At 53.8% G+C, this 17,514-nt stretch overlaps 1 protein-coding gene across 1 annotated transcript; it reads right to left on the reverse strand.

Moving 5' to 3' along the window:
- Positions 1-1,700: 1,700 nt before the first annotated feature.
- LOC129068398 (solute carrier family 22 member 20-like) lies at positions 1,701-16,976 on the reverse strand. Its single transcript, XM_054570613.1, has 10 exons — positions 16,596-16,976; positions 16,417-16,520; positions 14,429-14,583; positions 11,916-12,084; positions 11,199-11,322; positions 9,967-10,082; positions 8,680-8,894; positions 7,109-7,217; positions 6,739-6,942; positions 1,701-1,797 (listed from the first exon to the last, which is right to left on the reverse strand). Exons 1-10 carry the CDS (start codon positions 16,974-16,976, stop codon positions 1,701-1,703), a joined length of 1,674 nt encoding a protein of 557 aa, XP_054426588.1.
- Between the last annotated feature and the right edge of the window lie 538 nt (positions 16,977-17,514).

A 17,514-nucleotide genomic window follows, 5' to 3' on the forward strand; every position in this document is an offset into this window, starting at 1 on the left:
ATCCTGTTTCACTCACTCCAGTAATATCAACTGAGCACCTACTATGTGCAGACCACAGTACCAAGCAGAGATGACTTAACTCTGCCCTGGCTGGTGTGCTCAGTGGACTGAGCAGCAACCTGCAAACCAAAGGATTGCTGGTTTGATTCCCAGTCAGGGCACATTCCTGGGTTGCCTGCCAGGTCCCCAGTATAGGGCACATGAAAGGCAACCACACATTGATGTTTCTTTCCCTCTCTTTCTTCCTCCCTTGCCCTCTGTCTAAAAATAAAGAAAGAAAGAAAGAAAGAAAGAAAGAAAGAAAGAAAGAAAGAAAGAAAGAAAGAAAGAAAGAAAATCTTTTTTTTTTTTAAAGATGACCTAACTCTACCTTCGAGGAGCCACCAGGTGAGACCAGCATGTAACTGGATCCCATTACAACACAGTGGGGAGGGTGGGCAGAGGACATCATGGCAGCCCAGAGTTAGGCAGAGGAAGTCAGGGAGTGCTGCCTGGAAGAGGTGACTCCCAAAGTGAATCTTAAAGTATGATCAGGCACAGCAGCCCCCTGCCTTTCAAAGTTAGTGACCTGCTGTGGGCTGTGAGTTGAGGATAATTCAAATAGGGAAGCTCATGTATTGGATAGTGGGAAGAGAGGTTTCATGTGTGGGAAGGACTGAGCACTCAGTGCGTGATGGCCAGGGCTGTAGGACCGCTTCTGGAGCAGTTTCACTTGAGCTCCGTTCCAAGGGCCGAGCTGCTGAAAGACTGACCTTGGCGAACGGGCAGGTTGCAGTGTTTCCTGCCCCAATTCTGATATTCCCACCTCTTTCTCAGACTGTGCTTTTCCTTGGGCTGTAGGGGACTGAGGCTTTGTTCTGTCTCATTCTCCATCAACTCCAGGAAGAAGGGGTTAAACAAGGAAACTTGCCAAGGCCACCCAGTGGGCCAGGATTTGAATCCTTCATGAATCTAATCTGAATTTTGATGAGGGTCAAGATCAGGGATGAAGGCACACACCCAACACCTGGGCTGGAAATGGATCTGAGGTCAGAGGGACACTGTGCCACACCAGGGATTCACTCCTCTGTATGTCCTCTGCAAAGGGGGTAGTAGCTAGGACGAAACGATGGATAGAGCTCTCTCTCCATTGCCCAAGACTGGCTTCGTCATGTATTCCCCAACTATTTATTGAACGTGTCCCGTCTGCGAGGCCCACTGGAGGGGCGAGGGGGCTCTGGCATGGAGACACTTGCCGTTGGGGCACGTCACACACGCGGTGGGGAGAGCTTGCATCTTGCGAGGCAGGAGAGAGTGGTGCCTCACATGGGGAGCACAGTGAGTTCTGAAAGGTCCTCAAGGACAAGCAGGCAGGCTGTTTTGGGGACAACTAGGGGCAGACATGTCCCCCTAACCCTGCAAAGACACAGCGTTTTCAGGTGGAACGATCACAAAGGTTTAAAGGGGCTGAATCGAGGGTGGGAGAGGAAACCAGTCCCTCCTTTGGTCACAGGTGTGGTTTTTCCTGACTTTATATACACTTGAGAAGCCGGCAGCTGCCGGTCCAGTATCTTCGGCAGCCGCAGCCCTGGTTTGCGGGCGGCTCTTTGACATGGGCTGGCAGAGCTGCCACGGTCCTTGGCCAGCCTCGTCCCCGGGCAGCACCAGAAGAAGCCCGGCCACCAGCTGGGCTGCTGCCCAAGCACCAGGCTCTTGGCGCCTTAGATGGTTTCTATGAGGGGCGAGGCTCCCAGCTGCTGAAGCGAAATTTCCTCTCCCTTCCCTTCTGCATGCTCCTTGGAAAGGCCTCCTCTGGCTCTGTGGACATGAACAGGCAAACGAAGATGTGATGTGGAAAGGGAGAAGGGAGGAGGTCAGGGCGGGGCGTGCGCACGCAATGTCTAGGGCCTGTCTGAGCCATGCCCAAGACCTGTCTCCATGGTCCCTTCTGCCCTATCCTTGTCCCATCCCTGAGGGCTCTTGGTGGTAGAGGCTGGCCTGGCCCGTAAGAGCCAGACTTGGACAAGCTGCAGGTCAAAGAGTTTTCCAAAGAGGACCTGAGGCCAGACACGCACTCAAAGTCGCCGGTGGGGTCCAGCCCAGTGTGGACCAGGGCACTAGCAGAGACCAGGGGCTGGGCACTGACAGGCCCTCCTTACCCTGCCCCAGGTGGAGAGGCAGCCAGCCCAGCTGGTAGGGAGGGACAGAGGTCACAGGCCAGAGTCAGGGGAAGAGGAGGACAGGGACGTCCCCTGGAATAGCCTTCCAAAGAGCCCGAGGGCTGCCCTCCCTCTAGGGTCCAGTTTGGCCTCTTCTCCTTTTACCCCGCTAGTCTTGCAAATGATTTGCTTCCGGTCTCCTTTGGCTTATTTTGTCCTGACACTGTGCAGCCTGAGAATTGTTTGTTCTCCTGCTAACAGTCTTGGTTTTCCTTATCTTCTTCTTTTAATCATGTATACATCTTGCCAATTCCTCCTGTCAACTTAATCTGGTTCCATTTTTAGAACTTTTTCAAAGTTCAAAACATTTTATCTGTGTTTTTATCCTTACCTTTTAACCCTTCTATTTCTAGCCCTTTAGGTCAATGATTTAAGCCACTGTGTGAGTGTGTGTGAGTGTGTGTGTGTGTGTGTGTGTGTGTGTGTGTGTGTGTGTGTGTGTGTGATCTTTTTCTTGACATAATCACAAAGAAACCATTCTATCTATCGTCCCTGCGCCTGCATCCTCTGGCCTTCCTGACTCTGCCCTTGGTTTCGCTGGGCTCCCTGGCTTTATGCGCTGTGTGCTTGTGGGTGGGAGCGGAGAGGTGGGGCCTGTTTCATCCCAGTTCTGTTTAATAGAGTCCCTGTCCCTTTCGAAGATGGTTCCTAAAGACCCAGAGGCAGACATTCTTCAGATAAAACTGCTGCAAATGGTTCAGCTTGCTCAACACCACATTTAACTCATCAAATGAGCAAAGACGGCAAGAGCTAGCCTGCTGAGTGACCTGAAATCCACGGACTTCTTTCTCAATGCGTGGAAAATAATAACACTAGCATTAAAAACGTACTTGGGTCAGCAAGGCCGCTGGTGCTCACCGGGGTGAGAGGGCAGCAGGAGGTCCCAGCGGCCTGAGGGCCTGGGCTTTGACCTTGGTGAAGAGCTGGGCCATTGAAAGGCTGAAAACCTGTCCTCCGACCCCTCAGCTCCCCAGAACCCCCTACCAGGGAGGAGCTCCATGGCAGGTCACTGATTGGAGCCTTAAAACTGTCTCCAGGCCAGGCCGCCTCCCTGCCAGGTCATCCTGCCGTCTGGGTGGGCCCAGACCCTCCCCCGGCCTCTAGGCCAAAGGGGGGCTGCCCTCGGTTTTTCCACTGTGTGCCTCTTCCCTCTAATGACCAAAAAACCCTGCTCGGTACAGAAAATTTGGAATTAATTTTAAAAATAAAGAAGCTAGGAAAAAACAAAACATCACCCATATTTCGAGGCAACCATTGCCACCATTTAACATATTTCTTTCTTTTTTGTCTGTATTTCCTGACATAAGAAAATATTATGAGTAATTCGAATATACTGTTTAACAGTATATTATAAACATTCCTCAGGCCATTAACAACTTTTATCAACCTAAGTTTTCTATTTTGCACAATAGACTCAGATATTTGGAGAGTTTACATTTTTTTCTGGTGTATTACACATAGTCATGAATATTCTTGTAGGTAAACTTTGTCCACATTTAAACTTACTTTCTTCGGGCAGGTTCCTGGAAATGTCATTGCTGCTTAGAAGAATATGAAAATTTTTATGACTCATGATCCGTAATTCCAAAGAGCCTTCTAGAAAAGATGCAAAAGTTTCCTCCCCCTACTAATGCATCTTCTGCATTGTCCATTACTATGTTTTTAGATCTTTCCTCATTGGATATTTAAAAATGACATGACTCTGATTTAGTTTGCATTTCTTTGACTGTGACTGACATGGGTACTTTTCCTCTGTTTACTTCCTAACGGCATTTCCTCCTTTGTGAGTGTTCTATTCTTGCATAAAAGGATTTTTGAACAGGGTGAGTCAACTGTTCCTTTGCTATGTGGCTGGATCAAACGCCCACGGGGTCACTCGGGCTGCCCCCAGGACCACACCAGGCATTCAGACCATTTTGAAGAAACAGCATCTAGCCTGTGGTTAATGAACAATCTGGCAATTTACATAGAAATAAATTACTTATAAAAAGATTTTTGTCGGCCTATGAAATAAATCTGGGGGAAGTTCACTTATGGCTTCACCTCAGGAACCAGTGTTGTAGGTAGATTAGAGCTAAACCCTCTTAGCTTGCTATCCTCTTGAGGATGAGTAACTTGAACCTTTGAAAGGGGTCATTTTTATCCTTGGCTGGTGTGGTTCAGTGGATTGAGCCCTGGCCTGCAAACCAAAATGTCGCTGCTTTGATCCCCAGTCAGAGCGCAGGCCTGGGTTTCAGGCCAGGGCCCCAGTTGGGGGCTTGTGAGAGGCAACTGGACGATGTTTCTCCCCCTCTCTTTTTCTCCTTTCCCCTTTCTCTAAAAGTAAATAAATAAAATCTCCTGTGACCAGACATAATTATTTGATGAGATTAGAAATTGAGAAAAATGAGATGGGCTGAGGAGTTCTTGATTTCTTATTGTCCAAATATCTGAAACTCCATTTGGCTGACTCACAAGAGAAGCTCCCCCTCGCCACCCCCTTCCCTAGCATCACCCTTTCCTACAAAACCAAGACAAGTCGAGTCATATCCATCTCATGTTTGGTTACACAAGAATGGTTGAGAAGGCCTGGCTGGCGTGGCTCAGTGGACTGAGCGCTGGCCTGCAAACGAAAGGGCCGGCAGTTCAACTCCCAGTCAGGGCACACGCCTGGATTGCGGGCCAGGTCCCAGGTTGGGGGCATGTGAGAGGCAACCATACACTGATGTTCCTCTCCCTTCCTCTCTAAAAATAAATAAAATCTTAAAAAAACAAAACAAAACCAGAACAGTCGAGAAGAACCCCAGGCAGGTTATAGAAGCCGGTGGACCAGAACACCCGAGAATCACGCATGGGCATACTGAACGTGCATTGATTATTAGCCTTTCAGTGGCTCTAAAAGTCCTTTGAAACAGGCGTGAGTGGTGGAGCATGTTGGAGGAGCGTGCATTCTTCATGGGGTTGATACTGCCCTTAAAGGGGCAGAAACCAAACCAGTTCTTGGGGGACAAAAATATCTGAGCTATGGCACTGGTTTTGGCGTTCCAGAGAGCTACAGTACGTCAAAAGACACATGGTGTGCCTGTGGTATTCAAATGTCATCGGGATGGTGGGGTGTGGTTGGGAAAAATATAGAAAAGGCCTCTTGGGGGGTGGGGGGCAGGAGATCACAAAAGCAGGTTGAGAAGGTCTGTTCCAGAGCAACTGCCCTAAACACCCAGACCTGCGGCCCCACTGAGGCCGAGATTTAATAACGCCAAGGGGTGGAAAGGTCTTTTGAAAATAGAAATTTTAAAAACTAATCTCTTCCTTCCACTCCAGCAGTGGTTTCTCTATCAACTGAAAACAAAAGCCTAAAGTCTCAGCTGGGTCTCAGCATGCCCCGCCCCTCCACTCCTGCCCGCTCCCAGCTCCCTGGGATGGGGGCGGGAGGGGGGGTGTTGTGTAAATGGTCTGCTCCCGCCTCCAGGCAGACACCGTTGCCTTCTCAGCCTGGCTAACTACTGCTCCGTTAAGTCTGGCGGCCTCCTCCACCAGCCAGTTCTCTCTTAGCTGCCCATTTATTTGTGTTTATTTGTTCTCTATGCGTCTCTCTTACTCCTGAGCTCCAAGAGGGCAGAGATCACACCTGTTTTGTTCACTCTACATCCCACACTTCGCACTGTGCCCGTCACAGAGCAGGACCTCAATGAACAATAATTGAATACATGAATTGGATTTCAACAAGCCTAGATTAAAGACCAGATGAAATCCTTGGCCTGCAGCCCCACATGGCCTTCCTGAGCCGGGGTCTCTAACCCACTCCCTCAAGACAGGCCCACCTGCGAGTGCACCTGCTGGTGCTCGTAGGGGGGCGGGGGGGGGGAGGGGCGGGGTGGCCCTTGTTCCCCAGCTGTCAGCCTGTCTCCTTGCTAATCAGCACCATGGTCTGTACCTGGCTTGCCTGGTGGCGGGTTTTCGGCTATGACCAGCGGGATAGAAAAGACTCCTCAACTAACTTGTGCCTTAGCTTCTCTGAGACTGTTACCTTTCCTGCCGTTGGTCCCTAAAATTAAGGGTCTTCAAGGAGCCCACGGTTGCTGAGAAATGCTTCTAAAGGCCTCTGGCACTTGTTTTAGAAACATTGTCAAGGACAGTGCTGTCACCTAACTCAGTGACCTCTCTAAGGGGACCCATGAGAGAAATTTCTCTTTTTCCCCCCAGGAGAAAAATTTCTTCAGTGCTACTTGCTAAGAAAAGCTCCATTTCCCCCCAAGGATCTGGTATTTCTTTCCTCCCTGACAAGAAGAAAAAGTCATTAACAGGGTCCCCTTTTCTGTCGTCAGGAAGCTCTGAGCCAGATTTGAAGCCATGACAGTCACTTGGGCGTGACTTTTCCTCAAGGTGCGGTCCCTCTCCCCCCTCAGAAGGTCAACCCCACTTCCCTGCCTGGAACCAACGTGTCCACACCTACTCCTGTTTCTCCTGGCCTGGGGATGATCCTTATTTCTGTTGGGTCTGCTCTTGTGACAGCGAAGCCCCTGCTTGGTCGCCGCGCCGGCTGTTCCCAGGGGCCCCTCACCTCCTCTCCATCATCTCAATAGTCTCCACCAGGGGCGTGTTGCGGGTCTCAGCCAGGAAGCAGACGGCCAGTCCGGCCAGGATCGAGGTGGCCCCAAAGGCCACGGGCGGCAGGATGGTGCTGAACTCCCCGACCACGGTGACCAGGGGCGCTACCAGGCCCCCGAGGCGGGCGCTGACCGAGGTGAAGCCCATCCCCATCTGCCTGCCGGAGGAAGGTGGACAGGTCAGTGGCCGCAGCCCAGACTGACCAGAGAGCCGGGAGCGCCAGGGCGGAGGTGGGGCAGAGCAGGAAGGAGAGAGGGGCCGTCTCGGCAGCCCAGCAGGGCCCCGTGTGGGCAGGCGCTCCCCACCTCCGCCCGCAGACCCACCTGATCTCTGTGGGGTACAGCTCTCCCGTGAACAAGTACACGCAGATGAAGGAGCTGGCCAGGCAGCCTTTGCCCAGCGCCGCCTGGGCCGCGCGCAGGGCCAGCATATCTGGGGGAGAGGACAGAGCTGCGGGAGGGAGTGGCCCAGAGCCCAGAAGGGGACCAGGGCGGCCGGGGTGGTAATGGTGAGGGTGCAGGGCCCAGGAGGGGTTGAGGTGGGGGAAAGAGACAGGGGCCTGTGGTGGGCAGGAGACCCAGAACCTGGAGGGGATGAATCAGGATTTCCACCACCTCACGGTCCCACCTGGGACCCAGAAGTGCCCACGCGGCCCTTCTCTGACCTCTGCCTCCTTCCTCCCTCATTCCTGCCTGTCACCAAGTCCTGCCGGGGAGCCAGAACAGGCTTTGGAGTTAGGTTCCAAAATTGAGTTCAAATCCCAGCTCTGGCCCAGATGGGTGACCTCGGTCACTGTTACTTAACCTCTCTGAGCCTCACTATTCTCATCTATAATGTGAGAAAAATGCCAGCTCCTATTTCACAGGCCTTGTCATAAGATTGGCACAACGTCACGAGTGCAACGTGCTCAGCGCTCATTCAAGGTTTGCTGTTACCCCCATTATTAATATGCTTGTCGCACTGTTGGTTATAAATAGTACATCCCCAATGCCCACGTCCAACATCGTGGCAACAATTGGGGAAGTGATGGCATGTCCTTGGGTGAAACGTGTACTAACATGGAAAAGCATGTTCATGGTATAACAACATGGAGAAGCATATTCATATATAACATACAACATGAAAAAGGATACATTATGTATGTGAGTATATACACACATATATACATGCATATAATCCTTTTTATATTATTGTGTTTATACATGTATATAATAGTATCTCGATTATGTCAAATACAAAATCAGTAAGTAGGAAAAAACATTGGAAGAAGTTCATCAAAACACCAATAGTAATAATCTATCTGTTTTAGAGGGAAGAGCTGAAGCACAGGGAAGTCAGACAAGGTGCCCAAGGCCATGGTTGTCACAGCGAGCCCTCAGCTCAGCACACGCTCTAGGACCGTGATACCCAACCCTGGCTTCTTGCTGCAATCACTGGGCAGTTTTCTAAATCCTAAGGGTTAGGCCCCACTCCTGAGACTAACTGCACTGGCCCGGAGCCCCTGGGCATTGGCAGTTTTCGAAGGTCTCCAAGTGGGGACAGTTACAGGCAGGTTTGCAAAGCCCTGCTCCAGGGCCAGTGGCCACGGTTCAAGCTTTAACCTCTCAGCCCTTGAGATGCTGCCTGGCCCGGTGGACACACACCAGCCAGCCCTTCGGTTGATTTTCTGCGTCAGTCTCATATCCCTGACGAGGTGGTAAAGGCTTTGAGGGCATTTACAACCGTGACGCTGGTACTAGGCGCTGAGTCCTTAATAAAAACCGTACTGATTGACAGTTACTTTCTTTCCAGATCCAGAAGACTGCCCCTCAGCCTTGTTCCCTTGTTGGATCGGTTGCCCACCAGACCCCCTACCCCAGAGGCTCCCAGGCAGCAGTGGCAGCAGGTGGCTTACCTTCGGGCACAAACATGTTGGCGACCACCATGAGCCCGGCCAGGATGAGGAAGGAGGCCACCGTGGCTCGGCGGCCCACGTGAATCATGGTGGCAGTGGCCACCAGCATGGCTGGGATGTCTATGATTCCGAACAGGACCTGAACCAGGTAGACACTGAGCCCGAACTTCTGCAGGTCCATGGCCAGGCCGTAGTAAGCCACGGAGTTGGAGAACCTGGGGGAGGTGGCAGAGTAGTCCTGCTTTGGAAGGTCCCGAGTAGGGGACAATCCCACATTTCCAGTGCACAGGGGACACGGCCCCAAACTCGAATAAGAGAACAGACTCTTTACCTGAGGATTTCCCGCGGCCAGGTGTGGGTTTTCATGTCAACTTTTAGTCCTCGCAAGGACCTTAGGGGCAGACGCAGAAGTAGGAAACGGAGGCACAGGAGGCTGGCTGACTTGCCCTGGCCCCCGGGTAGCCTGGTCTGCCTGAGCCCACCTGGTTTTCACTAAAGGGTGTGCCCGTCTCTGCTCCCGAGCACACATAGTGCGCAGCCTGCATTCCATGCTTCATAAGTATCAACCCCCATTGTAAGTTAATGCCCAGGACGTCCTGTCCAGCAAATTGAAAAATTTTTTAAAGCAGCCCTTTCCCTCAGGATTTGCTAGCTTCCAGCCGGTGCTAACAGGTAGGGGTTGCCTTTGTATTTTTATCCATTTCACGTCTTCACGCCTAACACTGCCCCTGTTAGAAATTCCTTCTTGCTCGCCCGGCAAACTCTACTAACCGTCTTTTAGAACCCACCCAAATGCCATCCCCTGCGTGAACCCCACAGCAGCCCCAGTCAGGAGAACTGTTATTAGGACACTTGCCACTCTTATTAGGACACTTGTCAACTACCTCCTGGAAGTGACTGTTTTCCTGTCTGACCCCTTCTGAACCCACAAGCGCTCATCCAGAGTGGGGCATGTCCCAGAATCCCCTGGGGAGCAGCAGGGGCAAATCAGGGTGAGACAAGGTACATTCTGAGACAAGCTGCCCAGATGATTCCAATAGGTGCCCCCACCCAGGTGAGATCCACTGCCCAGGTGTGGGGTCCCTGGGTCAGCATGGATATCTCACCCATGACCACAACTCACACCCACCAGAAGGCCAGAGGACCCTGGAGAAAGGGTTTGGTGCAGGATTGAATTCACAAGGTTCACCTGCTCATTGCATTGAGCGTACTTATGAGTGAGTCAGTGGAGACAAAAGTTGTGCCTCTATCTCAGATCAAAGTCTTGGGCATGAGACCATCACCTACCAGACCACCATGAGACAGCATGTGACCTTGCGGATGGCCGGGGTTCGGAAGAGGTCCAAGACCGAGCTGGAGGTGCGGACGCCTGTGAACTCACTCTGGATGTAGGAGCTCACCACCTGGGCAAAGAAGGCTTGATCAGGGGAGGAGAGGGATCTGAGACCCTATTTCCCTGCGGTGTCCCTTCATCCAAGGGCCAAGGTTGAAGTCTCTGGGGGGAAGGCTGGTCCTAGTCTCCTCTCCATCCTGGGGCTGATGGCCCTTAGTAGTCCGTTTCCAGGGACTGAGGATGAAGCCGAGGTTCCCTCATGTGTCCCAAGGCTCCTGGGCTGCCTGCCAATCAGGCTGAAATAGGTACCTGTGGTTCCAGTGGGACTCTCACGCTGCCTCCTTGGTAGGGAGTCTGAGATGGTCTTGGCCAATGGTTAAGAGCAGCAGTTCTAAGTGGCTCTGCCACTTCCTGCTGTGTGTTGTGAGGCAAATTTCCTGACCCATCCAAACTTAGGTTTCCTCATCAGCAAAAGTGAGACATTAAATAAGTTTGTGTACATAAAGTCCTTAGTGCAGTGCCCGGCATGAGGCTCAATAAACGGTACTTATTTATAATACATGGTCACTATTTTATCATAAATAAGTATGTACAATAAATAGTACTTTGTTATTAATTATTCAATGATTTTATAATCTTTTTTTTATAAATTTTGAAAAATGTTTATTTATTTATTTTTAGAGAGAGGGAAGGGAGGGAGAAAGAGAGGGAGAGAAACATCAATGTGCGGAGAAACATCCGTCAGTTGCCTCTTGCACGCCCCACACTGGGGACCTGGCCTGCAACCCATACACTAGGAATTGAACTGGCAACCTTTCGGTGCACAGGCCAGCACTCAATCCACTGAGTCACCGCAGCCAAGGCTGGTCTTTATTTTAATATTTTCATTTTATTATTTTATTTAAATTTGGGCTGGCTGTCAGTGTGAATGGGGTTATTTCTCCATTGCACAGATGGAGAGTCTGATGAACAAGGCCGCTGAAATTTTCCCCCCGGATCACACAGCCATGTGGTGGTTGAACAGCCTCGGCCCACAGGAGCTCTTCCCACTCTGTTTATTCCCAGCCTCCCCACCTGGATGGCGGGGAGGGCCGAGTCCCGGGAGGCTGCTAAATCCTGGCACACCTCAAGGCTGCCAGCGAGACTGAGGACTGTGCCCGCCCTTCCTTCCACCAGCCCCGCGTACCTCCTGGGTCAGCCCGTCCCCTTCCTCCTTTCTCCCGTTCATCGCAGCCACCTTCCGCAGGTTCCGCAGGGCCAGCTGGGACTTGCCATGGAGGAGGAGCCATCGGGATGACTCTGGCAGCCACCTGGGACCAAGGGCAAGAGGAAGGATGCAGGGCTGGTGGGACTCACTCCGTTCCCAAACCCAAACACGCCTTAGTTCACCTTCTTTCAGACCCTGACAAAGGTGCGATGTCCCACTCCCTGAAGAACCAGGAAGACTAGGGGACCCGCCAGCTTCCCTTTTCTACAACGCTTCAGACAGAATCACTGAGGGAACTTAGAGGCAACTTGGGACTTGGGACTTGGGACTTGGACAGATCCAGTTTTGAATCTGGATCTGATCCCGGTGCGTGGCCTTGAATAACTCATGACCCCTCCCTTGGCTGTGCCTCACGTCCCCTCCTAGAAAATGCTGAGGGCGGCTGTGAGCCACAGAGGAGCTGATAAAGGCGAAAGCGCTCATGTTGTTCTGGAACCCCATGCTAAGGTAAGGGTTTTCCCAGAGCTTTCCCAGAGCCGTGCGCCGACCCGGAAGCCCGCGGCCCCACAAGCACCGCCCCTCTTCACATCCCCCCAGTGCAGAGAAGTCCCCGTCACTGCACACCCCCAAGCTGCCCAGAGGGACAGGCGGGCCACCCAGGTACACCCTCTCCCACCCACTCTGCTCAGGACATACCAGGAGTAGAGGAAAAAGATGAGGAAAGGAACAGAGACAGCAAACTGCAGCCACCGCCAGGGGCGGACCAGCCATGCCACTGCGGCCAGGATGAGCTGACCCAGGGTGAAGGAGAACCCCAGCAGGACACCCGCCACCGTGCGGCCCCGCGCGGGCATCCACTCCACAACTGCGGAGAAAGCACAGCAGGCGCGGCGGACTCTTCGTCACGAGGTCGTTTCACTCACCCCCCGCCCCCCGGAAGGACTGCGGTCACTTGAAGGCACCCCAGAGACCCACTGAGGCACAGACAAAGGCATCCTGACCTCACTCGGCACATTCAGTGAAATTCCCCGTGGACCAAAGACTCAAATATGAACAAAAAAAACTACAAATGTATTAGAAGAATCATGACAGATTTTTGTTTTCAATCTTAGAGTCAGGAAAGGCTTTTCTAAGAATGTCACAAAACCCAGAAGCAATAAAGGAAAGATCAATAAATTTAACTTCATAAAAATAAGAAGTGCATTAAAAAAAAAAACAAAACAGAAAATGAAACCCAGCCCACCATAAGCAAAGTCATAATGTCAGTAAAAAAAGACAAAGAAAAAAACTGCAACTCAGCAGATAAAGGGGGAATTTCCCAAATGTTGGAAAAGTTCTCACAAATCAATAGGAAGAAAACCAACAAGCCAAACAAAAAACAGATGTGAAGAGTTTGGTAGAAAAGGAAATAAAATGTTTCTTAATTACACAATTTTTTGGTGAACAGCAAACCTTGGAAACAATCTAAATGCGCATCCATGGGGGACTGGTAGATACCTTACGGCGCGCTCCTACGAGGCGACCCTAATAAACTGATGAGGATGCTTCTTTCCACGGGCAGCTAGAGCATGCGTTTGGTCCATTAGCAAATCCCGCACAATCGGGCCAGAGTCTGAGTCCTTCCTGTCCCCTCTGCTGCTACACCCTGACCCAAGCCAGCCTGGCCTCTCACAGGGTGACCACAGAAACCTCGAAATTGGCCTTTGCTTCTGTCGTTTGGCTTAATGCGAGCCAGAGGGATTCCGACAAACGCTAACTCAGATCAGCCGGGGCCCTGCTCAGCTCAGGGCCCTCCTGAGGCTCCTGTCTCAGAGAAAAAGTCAAACTTCTGCAGTGGCCACAGGGCCTAAGCACGGGCCTCCCCATCCTCCTGGTCTCATTGGTCACCTATCCCCTGGCCCTGCTCCAGCCACAGGGACATCCTTGCTCATGAACCCACCGGGCACGCTCTCCCTTAGGGCTTTGCCTAGAATGCTCTCTCCCTGGAACCGCAGGGCATGCTCCCTCAGCTCCTTCGGGCTGTGCTTCAAGTGACCCCTGACCATTCCAGTTAAGACTGCAGGCTCCCCTCCCCGCTGGGCTGTCTCATTCCCTTTCCCACTTTTAGTTTCCTCCGCAGCACTTACCGCCTTCTAACATACTACGTGCCTAACTCGCGTTTTTGTGTTATTATCTGTCTTCCTGCGCAAAAACACGGACCCCACGGGAGCGGGACCTGCTTTGTTCACTGCTGCATCTCAGCGCTTAGAACCGTGCCGGGCTCCTGGTGCTAATGTGGGTGCGAGAGTGTGTGTGCGCATGCAAGTGTATGTCGGCACGTGTGTGGTACACAGGTGAGTCTAGCAAGAGATGGACCTTTCACATGCGTTCCTGCCTTCAGGTTCCATGAGCCGTGGCTGGACACCCACCCGAAAGATGGGCTGGGGTTTGCTGACATCTTGCCGTGGGCTCAGCGCCCTTCGATGTCCTCATGTGGGAAGGGAGGGTGCAGCCCCATTTCCCCCAACCCCAAAATGAGAGACCTCGTCTACCTTTGGCAGTAGATCCGAACCCTCAGATCCCCCCAGAGGCCTGGCGGTGTCCCCGGGAGCAAAGGAAGCAGCGGGCAGTGTAGGCAGGTGGCAGGCCCGCCTCCGGGGCAGGCTCCCCACTGCCCCACGTGCTCTGTCAGAGCTGCTGGGGGCTGCCTGGGACCAGCCTGCAGTGAGCACTGACCCTGTCACTCTGAGGAGAGGGCACATTCCCGCCTGGCACCCAGGGGCCAGGTCTCTGCCACGGCACTAAGGGGTCACCGCCCTTTAGGTGGGTTTGCAGGTGAACCCTGCCCTTTTTGGATTCACATAATCTCAGGGCTGCCTGCAGCCCTGGGCACCACTGTGTCCCATCTCACTTCTGTGTCCCCACACTGAGAGCCTGGCACACAGTAGGTGTTTCCTAGGTGGTTATTGTTGACGAATTCACAGGGGAAATAAATCCAGCCCTCTCAGCTTACTCATGGCAAAGCACTGTCCAGGGTCCGCGACTCACGGCCAGCAGGGCCACTGCTGAGAGCCCACGTCTCTCAAGCCCCTGGTGGGAGGTTCACAGTTGAGGTCACTGGCTGACAGTCGCGCACAACGAAACAGGTAGGACATCTGATGATGAGGCTGCCGAGCCGCCTTCCAGGAGCTCCCGCCCGCCCCGCCCCGCCCCTCCTTGGCTGCACTCACCCAGGGAGAGGGAGTTGAGGATGATGCCAGAGAAGGTCATGCCCATGAGGAACCGGAAGACGCAGTAGGCACCGAAGGAGCTGAAGTACGCCGTGGCGGCCCCCGAAACGGCCAGCTGCAGGTATGACCAGGCCAGGGGGGCCCTGCGGCCCAGCCTGAGCCAGGCCATGGGCACAGCATTAGGGTCCCCCCGCGGGGGTTGTTGAAGGAGGGTGAGAGGAAGCTCTCCTGCCCCACTGGTACCGCGGCCGCCCCTCCATAACAGAAGTGCTCATCTGCTGGGCCCCCCACCCCCGCACTGCAGGGGGAGGTTGGTCCAGCGTGGAGGAGCGTGGTGTGGAACAAAACTGAAGCTCAAGAGCTATATTCCTGCTTTTATTTCTATACTCGAGTAGTATTTCTGGCCTCCCTACCAAGCTACCACATTCCAGGGGCCGGGGGGCGCGGGGGGAGAGGCAGGGATTCTGCAAAGGCCCAGAAGCAGGGGCAGCGGGGGTGACTTCCCGGCTGGAGAGAGGCCTCAAACCAGAGCTCCCAGGCCAGGCGGTGAGCAGGGGTGGGGCCTAGGCTGGCGGTCAAGTCTTCATTTAAACTGGCCACGGCGGGGAGGCCAGGCAGGGGTGGGGGCTGGTCACACCCTGGAGGGGTCCAAGGCCGAGCAGCAGGGTTACCCTACTGCAGCCGTGGCGCTGCCCCATTTCTAAGCGAGGGTCCAGGAGGGCAGCAGGCCAAGAAGGGGCGGCCTATATTTCCTCTCCGCACACCCCATGACACACCGATGCATTTGTTCACTCATTTGTTGTGTTACATAAAAGTTCACCCATCACCTCTAAGTGACAGGCCTCAGCAGGGCGCTGATGACATACAAGACACTACGGAACACACATGACCCATGGACATGAACAGAGGTGTGGGGGTTCCCTGAGGGAGTAGGGGGTGCTGGGTGGAGGGGGACAAAGGGGGAAAAATTGCAACAACTATAACAGCAAAATCGATGGACTACAATTTTAAAAAAGACACTATGGATAAGATACACAAGCTCATACCCTGAAAGACCAGGATGCGTGGTGTCACGTGTGATGGGGCTACGACAGAGCTCCCACTGGGGGCCTGCTCGCAGCCCCCTCCAGGGTGTCGGCTCTAGCGTCCAGGAAGACCCCCAAAGCCTGAGCTGGGAACATCGAGAGGGGCATCGGAGGGGAGGGAGGAGAGGAAAGGGGGAGAGAGAAGGGCAGAAGAGACGGGAAGGAAGGAGGGAGAAGCCCAGAAGAGGCAGGGAACTGACTCCGGCAGAGGCCTGGATTGTGCTGTGTTTTCTGGGTGTCCCTTTCTAGAGGTGCCGCAGTCCGCCGCTGGGGGCCTGTAGTTAGTTCTGACTCACCCCTGCAGTGGGGCGCAGCTCGGACAGTGGGGGGCTGGGAGCATTTTCTGAAGGCAGACTCGGAGGAAAAAGCCAGGTATGGAACCATGTGTGGGCCGGCTGGCTTGTGTAAAGAGAGGGGGGCGCAGCATCTATACACATTTGCTTCGGTTGCATAAAACATCTCTGGTAAGGTACATAGAAACCAGGCTGCCTTCCAGAAGTTACTGGAGGGTGGGGTGGCAGTGGGAGAGGGAGGCTTCCCTACAAACTCTTGTGCCTTCTAGAATTTTGAATAATGTGAATGTATTATGTGTATTATCAATCTACAAATACCTGAGTAAACATTCATAAAGAAAAATTAGCCCTGGCTGGTGTGGCTCAGTGGACTGAGCACTAGCCTGCAGACCGAAGGGTCACTGGTTCAATTCCCAGCGAGGGCAACCCAGTCCCCAGATGGGGGTGTGTGAGAGGCAACCACTCTGTTTCTCTTGAGCATCACTGTTTCTCTCCATCTCTCCCTCTCTTCCCCTCTCTCTATAAATAAATAAATTTTTTTTTTTTTAAGAAAAGAAAGAGAAGAAAAATGAACGAAGAGGCGGGGGTTTTCCAGCCTGTGCTGGCTCACCTGTCCGCAAGGCTGCCAAACACAGCGGCGCCCACCAGCACCCCGGCCATGTAGATGGACTGAGCCAGGTCGCGGAGGGTGCGGGCCTCACACACCAGGTTCCACTGCAGGGGAGAGAGCGGCCTGCTCCAGCCTTGGCTCCAGGCAGCAGCCCCCTTGCCACCCTGACCCCCACGGACCTCTGTCACGATGGTGGACGGGAACACGCTGTGGTCGTAGACCCAGCCATCTTTGCAGCCCTCCGTGGCCTCCTCGGAGGTGTTGGCCGAGGTGTTGGGCCTCAGGAGGGCCCACTGAGGCTCGGTGAAGCGCCGACATGGCTCAGGGACCCCAAACCGGTCCAAGGGTACGGTGGCCCTCAGCCAGGCCCCAGAGTTGTTGGTGGCGGCCACAGCAGGTGTGGCAGGGCCCCGGCAGTGGTGGCGGGGCACGGCGGCCGTGAAGTTCTGCAGGAAGTTGTGGCAGGCCAGCAGGCTGCAGGGCAGCAGCAGCAGGGCTGTGTAGGTGAGCTGGAAGCGGCCCACGCCGCCCAGCGCGTCCAGCAGGTCTGTGAAGGCCATGGCCTCGGGCCTGACCCAAGGCCCAGCCTGCAGGGGCCTTATGTAAAGGGGCGGGCCCGGGCTCTGGGGGGTGGAAGAACAGGCCCAGGGTTAGGACCACAGATGCCCTGGGTCTGGCGGCTCAGAGGGGTCCAGTTACACCTCACAGGAGGCCTCAGGTGTCCCCATGTCTGCAGGGCTCCCCCTCCCTCCAGGCCCTTTCTCCTCAATATTCTGCCTCTCACCTCCCGAGTCAGAGAAGTGAGCGTCTCACAGCCCCCTGCCCCAATCTGTAGGCCCCGCTGCCCTGCCCGCCGTGCTCCCCAGCGGATCCCAGCCGTCAATGCTTCCTCCCCCTCGCCCTCAAATGGGGTTTTGTGAGGGGGTAGGGCCCCCAGATCATCCAGCCCTCGGTGTTCCAACGCTCTCATCAAACAAAACCCGGTACAGGGAACTAGAGGACAGGGCCAGCGCACTTACCCCCCGCCTCCGCCTGGCCCCCTCACAGCCAGCGCAGGCTCCCAGGGCGCGGTGGGCCAACCCCGCTACTGACGGGGAC

The sequence above is a fragment of the Pteronotus mesoamericanus genome, unplaced genomic scaffold, assembly GCF_021234165.1.
Source record: "Pteronotus mesoamericanus isolate MK-2021 breed Mesoamerican mustached bat unplaced genomic scaffold, CSHL_Meso_final contig_214, whole genome shotgun sequence".
NCBI classification, from domain to species: domain Eukaryota; kingdom Metazoa; phylum Chordata; class Mammalia; order Chiroptera; family Mormoopidae; genus Pteronotus; species Pteronotus mesoamericanus.